The following is a 7,376-nucleotide window of genomic DNA, read 5'->3' on the forward strand; positions in this document are numbered from 1 at the left end:
ATTATCCTAATTATATTTTAGATTTTTTATATTTAAAATGAGATGTTTATCTTCTATTTGATTATATTTATCTGCAGTTAGTTACATGAATTCAGATATGAAGATTTAATAAGTTGTATTTACGCACAATCAACTTGCAATCTTGAGTTTTAAGTAATATGCATTAATAAACAGTAATTTACGCATAAAAAATGATTTTTAAGAGTTTTTATCAAATGCTTTATAATATAGTATAGATATAGATAAACATACCAACACTATTGTTTGAGAAATTGTGTATTAATCATCAACTATCGAACATTCTTTAAATATATATGATTTTGTATGTTTGATAAATCATAAACAATGTGATATTAAAACATGGCCCAAAAGTCTTGGGCCAAATTAATGAATTATTTATTTTTATTTGACATATTTCATAGGGTTGATTAAGGTTTTATATATGTTGGGTTGGTTTGATTGAAGATATTTGAACAATTCAAATCAATGTTAATGGTTTGAAAATCTCAATCAAACCCAACCCAATCCAACTCAAACCAAACCTATTGGTTTGGGTTGGTCGGGTTGATCAGGTTGAAATTTTGATACTTTATTTTACAATCTAGCTAAGTACTTGTATTTAAACGAAGTAACATCAAAATGATAACGTATAAAAAGGGGTGACAAACTCAAAAAAGTTGACGGCTCATGCAAATAAAAAAAGTAAAATTATGATTGAAATTGTAATATAATTTTCAATATAGCTAATTATAGATTGACCTAATGTCTAATGCACATATGTTAATCAAGGACTTAAGAATCCTATTAAATCCATAGTATAGAAAGGCATTGGGTTCATCGAGTTGGGGTTGGGTTCAAATGACCCTAATTAACCCAATAGATGTGGTTTGACATAGTTTTGTATCAACTATGTGTCGGCTTACCTCGGGTTGAGTTTTGTTGGGTTAACTTGGATATCCAACCCGATATGCGAGCCGACTAATCCTAGGACAACCACCCGCTTCGCGAATAGACCAGAGTCACCTCATTTGAATCTCCACAATTGAAATGCATACATTTTTACACATGCATAATTATTATACTTTTTTGTTAAACAAATGACATCTTTACCCTTATTTAATTTCTTTCTATTCACAAATCTTAAATATTTGTACATTAATTAAGGGATAAATTTGAGATTTTGGTTATTTACTTTTGGATCAATCATAAAATCTAAAACTTTAGAGGTCAAGTTGCAAAAAACACCAAATGTTGCATTTTGAATGTTACTACCTTCTCTACTAGTTGTGTATGGCTAGAACCAGCGAAACAGTTTATATTAAATGTATATAAGTAAAAAAATATGTTAATTATAGTAAAAAGTTATAACTGATCTTCAAATTTATGGCTTTTTGCAAATTAATTGTCTTCTCGTTTGATCTTCCCCCTCTTTTTTCTCTCTGTGTGTGTATAGTATTGACATTGTATGAAATTTTAAGTAATACAGATTATGAATTCAACTTACTTGGTTGCAAGCTTATTTGTTTGTCACTTTATAGTTCTTTGTCGATTTATGACTAGCTACTAATGGTTTTCGTTGTATGTGATGTTAAGGATGGACCAGAAAACTCAAACTTAATCACTTATCAATTCATAAACTTCCATTAAATAATTTATCTTATAGGAGAAGAAAGAGAAATCCTAATGCATTTAAGGAAACTATAAGATCTAATTAAACCAACTATAAAATTACTAATTAAAGGGAATAAGTAAAAAAAATCAAATAAATGAAATGATTTAAGGTAGATGAAAATAATATCCAACACCTAAATGAAAAATGAACAAATTAAATAAAATCCCAACCTGCAAGCTTTTTTGCTATTTAAAGGGCATTCGATTCTCATATTCTTGCATTCATTTTGAGTGAAAAATGGCCACAGAGAATAAAGAGAAGAGAATTMCTTCCAAAGAAGARGAARMAGCRGCYCAACAAGAACTATGGAAATATATTTCTGGTTTTATTCCCATGGCTCTGGTCAAGTGTTCCATTGATCTCGGGATACCCGATATCCTCGAGAACCATGAAACTCCAATGACGCTTGCCGAACTTGCGTCAAAGCTCGAGTGTTCCCAGTCTGTGTTGTATCGGATAATGAGGTTCTTGATCCACTATAAGATTTTTCAAGAGCAACCATTATCTAAAACATCTATTGGTTACGCTCAAACCCCTTTGTCTCGACTTCTAACAAGGCATGGAAAAAATACCATGGTTGACTTGGTGCTCTTAGGGAACAGTCCCATCATGTTGGCTCCATGGCACAAACTAAGTGCTTGGGTTTTGGGTAATGGGAAGTTTCCTTTTGAGGCAACACATGGCAAGGATTTATGGGGATTTAATTCGGAAAATCCTGATCACAGTAATCTCTTTAACAATGCAATGGCATGTGCTACTCGGGTGGAGGTGGCAGCGGTGATTGAAGGTTGTCCAGAGGTATTTGAAGGGTTAAAGACGATGGTGGACGTTGGTGGTGGTGATGGGACGGCTCTACGGTGTATTGTGGAAACTTGTCCTTGGATCAAAGGGATCAATTATGATCTCCCTCATGTGGTTTCGGTGGCTCCTACATCTATAGGTGTTGAACATGTTGGAGGCAATATGTTTGATCATGTTCCAAAAGCTGATGCCACTTATTTGTTGGTAAGTCCTATCATCTAAAGTATTTAGTTTCTTGAAAATTCTTAATATTGACGCTTGCTTTAAGTAATGCAAATAATCTATGCATGCATCCTTTTTCTATATTACCTTTGTAACACTTGCAAGCAAAACTTTTGTAAGTAGGTTGTTTTTGCCGATTTCTACCTTGTTCTTATCAGGCCACACCATGTATAATGTTATGTAATTATATTTCGTATGATGGTTTTGCTTTACTATTGTAGAAAGTACTACATGACTGGACAGATGAAAAATGCATTGACATACTAAAAAATTGTCGAGCGGCTATTCCTCAAGATACAGGAAAGTTGATTATCGTAGACACGATTATAGGACATAAAGAAGATGATGAGTTCAAAGAGATGGGATTGTTGCTTGATATGGTGATGATGGCTCTAATAARTAATGGAAAGGAGCGGACTTTGGAAGAATGGTCGTACTTGTTTCATGAGGCTGAATTTACTCGTTACACAATAAAAAAGATTCGAAATTATCTTTCAGTTTTTGAAGTTTACCCTTGAGTCTCAAACCTTCAGTTTGTTTTTCAAACTATCAATGCTTTCAAGAACGAATTTATATCACTGTGGTGCTGGAAATTGGATCTTTATTTTGTACCTTTATAATGTTGTATTGTTCTCCAATAAAAGTTTTTGATCCATATGTAATAACTTAGTAACAATGATGCTAAAAATTATACATTTTAATAGTTTTTCACTTATCAAGTTATAAAGTGTTATACTCGACAATATAATATTAATTTTAGTGTGTACGTGATATATACAAAGGCCGGTAAAAATGATAAATTGTTATTAAAATCTTGCTAGTTAACATATAATTGATGCATATATGTTAATAAATTTCGATGACTACATGCATTAGTGTGTGTATAGGGGACTTTTTTTTAGAACCCGTTAAATTGTGATAACCTTAAAAACTTGTGCATTATGTGTTATTTCATATAATATTTTTTCATCTAAAACTAGGATTTAGAATATTGTTAACACATATTTTTTTTCATAATGTGTTTGCTTCACAAATCATATGTGCTCGATTCACACAATGTGAACCTTTTTCACGTGTTTGTGAATTAGAAAATACACGTAAAAATGTTTCACTTTGAGAAATGAATACATATAAAACAAACACATTGTGAAACAAATATATGTTAATTAATACATTAAACAGTATACCTGGATAGAAAAAAATAATAATATGAAATAAAATATGATGTATAAATTCTTAAGGTTATCATAGTTTAATGAGTTCTCAAATGATTAAGCCCCTATATATATATATATATATATAATATTTTTGTAATTTTAACAAAAAATTAGGTAAATGACTAAAAGATCACTCATTAATCTGGATTTAACGGGAAAGGTTGACATCTGTAAGTGGGAGGRAYGAAATCCGCTAGAAATTRATAAATATGAGGGATSAAATTCGAGTTTTTGAAGTTTAAAATAATATACATTAATTACAAACATTAGGGATCAAATTAAACTTTACTTTTTAATTTATTTTGTATTTTAAATATTTAACCAAAGCATCTCWCCTTTCGGAATGTTTATAATTTAACAAACATGCAAAATCATATATATTTTTAAAATATGTTCGATAGTTGGTGATTAATTTATTTCTCTTAAATGTGGCCTTGTGTGTGTGTAAATATGCATATACATACATATCTCTCTCTCTCTCTCTCTCTATATATATATATATATATATATATAAGTTATTTTAAGAAGTGATAAATATTTGAGAAGTAAAAAAAATGATCATAGCGCTTCATACGGTTAAGATCGGATTTGACTGGTCAAGAACTGCAGCTTTACACTAGTCAAAATTTGCGGTTATGCAAAAAATAGAAGAAGTAATTTTGTAACTTTTACAAATAGACCGTAAATAGGTTCATATATGAACCCGTGTGATTCACATATGAACTATATATTCATATGTGAACCCGTGTGATTCATATATGAACTATATATTCATATGTGAACCCGTGTNATATGAACTATATATTCATATGTGAACCCGTGTGATTCATATATGAACTATATATTCATATGTGAACCCGTGTAAATCACATATGAATTATTTTAACTGATTCACATATGAACCCATATRAATTAATTAACAAATTAATATATGGACTCTTGTAATTCAAACATGCACTAATTAAATGATTCACATATGAACTAATTAAATGATTCACTTATGAACCCAYGGGTTCATATGTGAATCAATTAATTAGTTCGGGTGTGAACTAACTAACGAGTTCATACATCACGGGTTCACATATGAACCCGTTTGTGCCTATTTATAAAAGCTACAAAACCACCCCTCTATCATTCACATATCCATGCGAGAAATTATTCGGTGCTTCTCTGTCAAAACCGTAAATGTTGACTAGATGAAGAGTTAGGATAACTTCTTTGCTTCTCAAATACTTCCCATTTCTCAAATTAATGAACCTCCCCCCCCCCCCTTCTCTCCTTCCGAGTGAAAAGTAACAGAGAGAGAAATGAGTGATCTTTTGCAAACAAGTTCAAACTCAAATCAACCAATTACATAAATATATCTTTTCCTTTCTTTTTTAAGGGCACTATTGTCTTTATCCTTTTTTAGATAATTTAGGTAAATATTCATACATACATACATACATACATATATATATATATAGAGAGAGAGAGAGAGAGAGAGACGGGGACGTGAGCAATCTTTTGCAACCAAGTACAAACTCAAACCAACCGATCACATAAATCTATCTTTTTCTTTTTTTAAGGGCATTATTGTCTTTATTCTTATTTTTAGGTAATTTAGGTAATTATTTAAATCTGTTTTTTTAAGTTTATCAATAGCAAACGTCTTTAAGGAATGGTTATTTCTTATAAATAAGTAAAATCTCGGAATTTTTAATGAATTATCTCTATTAACCGTTTTAATTGGAAGTGATAATTATCGATATGGATCAACTTTATTGTTTCATGTATCGTTTCATGGAGTTTGTGTATCAGTTTGTGGTGTTTATGTATCAGTTCATGAACGAAAAATAAGAATAAAGACAATAATGCCCTTAAAAAAAGAAAAAGATAGTTTCATGGAGTTTGTGTATCAGTTTGTGGTGTTTATATCGAGGAAATAGTGACTTGTCACGGTGTTCCCTTGTCAATCATCTCAGATAGTGACAACAGGTTTGCCTCGAAGTTTTGGGAGAGCTTTCAAAAAGCCATGGGATCTCAAATTCGGTTGAGTACAACGTATCACCCCCAGACTGACTAGTAGAGTGAAATAACAATTTAGATACTCGAAGGTATGTTGAGAGCTTGTATTATCGACTTTGAGGGATCTTGGGAGAATCATCTACATTTGATTGAATTTGCTTATAACAATAGTTACCATTCTAACATTCAAGCGACACCGTATGAGATTTTGTATGGCAGAAAGTGCATAACGCCATTGTATTGGAATGAAGTGAGAGAGAAGCAGTTGGTTGGTCCGGAGATTGTTCAAATAACAACTAAAAAGATAGATCAAATTGAGAAAGAATAAAAACAGCTCAGAACCGACAAAAGATAATGGAAATGTGTATTACAGGTTGAGCACAATCAGAAGAAAATGGAAATGGAAAAATGTAAAGGGATCATGATTGCATTACATGTGTAGATTTTTGGAAGATGTATTACTTGTACCTGAGAACTTGTTATATTTACAAGTTTTGTATTGGGTGTATATGGAAAAAATTTATAGCTACTTTTGTAATGTAACAAGTTGTACATTTTGGATCAGTCTGCAATTATTTGAATTTCATGTTATATAAAATATGTGGATTATATGCAAATGTGAAATGGGGTGTTACAACTACCTATTTGTCTAAGCATGCGGCACCGGAACTAACTACATTTGTCTAAGCATGCGACACCGGAACTAACTATATTTGTCTAAGCATGCGACACCGGAACTAACTATATTTGTCTAAGCATGCGACACAAGAACTAACTATGCTACGCTTTGTGGGCTAAAAACATGTTAATGTGTAACTCAAAAAGTTCTATTAAAGACAATGAGAGTTTTACAAGGTTGGATCAACAACCAGATAGAGAGAAGGCTTTCTAAATGAGATTGAGTTCCATGAATATGCAGGCTAGATAGATGCTATTTCCTGCGACCCCAATCCCTCCCCAGCCCAGGTCAAAGGTCTTCATCTGTTCCTTAGCCGGAAAGATATGTGGTCGATAAAACATCTTTCACTGTTTCGTTGGAAAAACCAATGAAAATCAGGATTAAAGGCTTAGCCACTTGACTCCCTCCGGGTAGAAAGATTGAGGAGTCAGATTCACGTACAACCTTGATCTTATTATACGATATACCACCAAATATTCTATTTGATGGACCAAGAACAATCGGAAAAAGCTCGACCATGCTAGCTGTCCTTAGTAGACTGGAAGCCAGATAAGAAAGTTTGGTCTAGCTCTCAAAAGTGTGGTGCTTCAGGAACCCAATATACTGCGTCCAAGATCAGAATGAGCTTGCCGGCGGACCACTGCCCTCCAATTCTTGAGTGAGTGAGTTAAATGAATTTTACGATCCAGACACTTAAAAACTATGTTTGAGCTTAACAATAATTTTTTTCGACCAATGGCAATGACATAATGATCCTTAAAGTCAAACACGGGCTTAC

General features: G+C 32.2%; 1 protein-coding gene across 1 annotated transcript; it reads left to right on the forward strand.

The window, feature by feature from the left end:
• Positions 1 to 1,909: 1,909 nt before the first annotated feature.
• On the forward strand, positions 1,910 to 3,310 carry LOC112504099 (acetylserotonin O-methyltransferase-like). Its single transcript, XM_025108060.1, has 2 exons — positions 1,910 to 2,677; positions 2,917 to 3,310. The coding sequence occupies exons 1-2, from the start codon at positions 1,910 to 1,912 to the stop codon at positions 3,211 to 3,213; spliced, it is 1,065 nt and encodes a 354-aa protein (XP_024963828.1). The 3' UTR covers positions 3,214 to 3,310.
• The last annotated feature ends 4,066 nt before the right edge of the window (positions 3,311 to 7,376 follow it).

The sequence above is a fragment of the Cynara cardunculus genome, unplaced genomic scaffold (genome assembly GCF_001531365.2).
Source record: "Cynara cardunculus var. scolymus isolate 2C unplaced genomic scaffold, CcrdV1 Un_Scaffold_4610, whole genome shotgun sequence".
Lineage (NCBI taxonomy): Eukaryota > Viridiplantae > Streptophyta > Magnoliopsida > Asterales > Asteraceae > Cynara > Cynara cardunculus.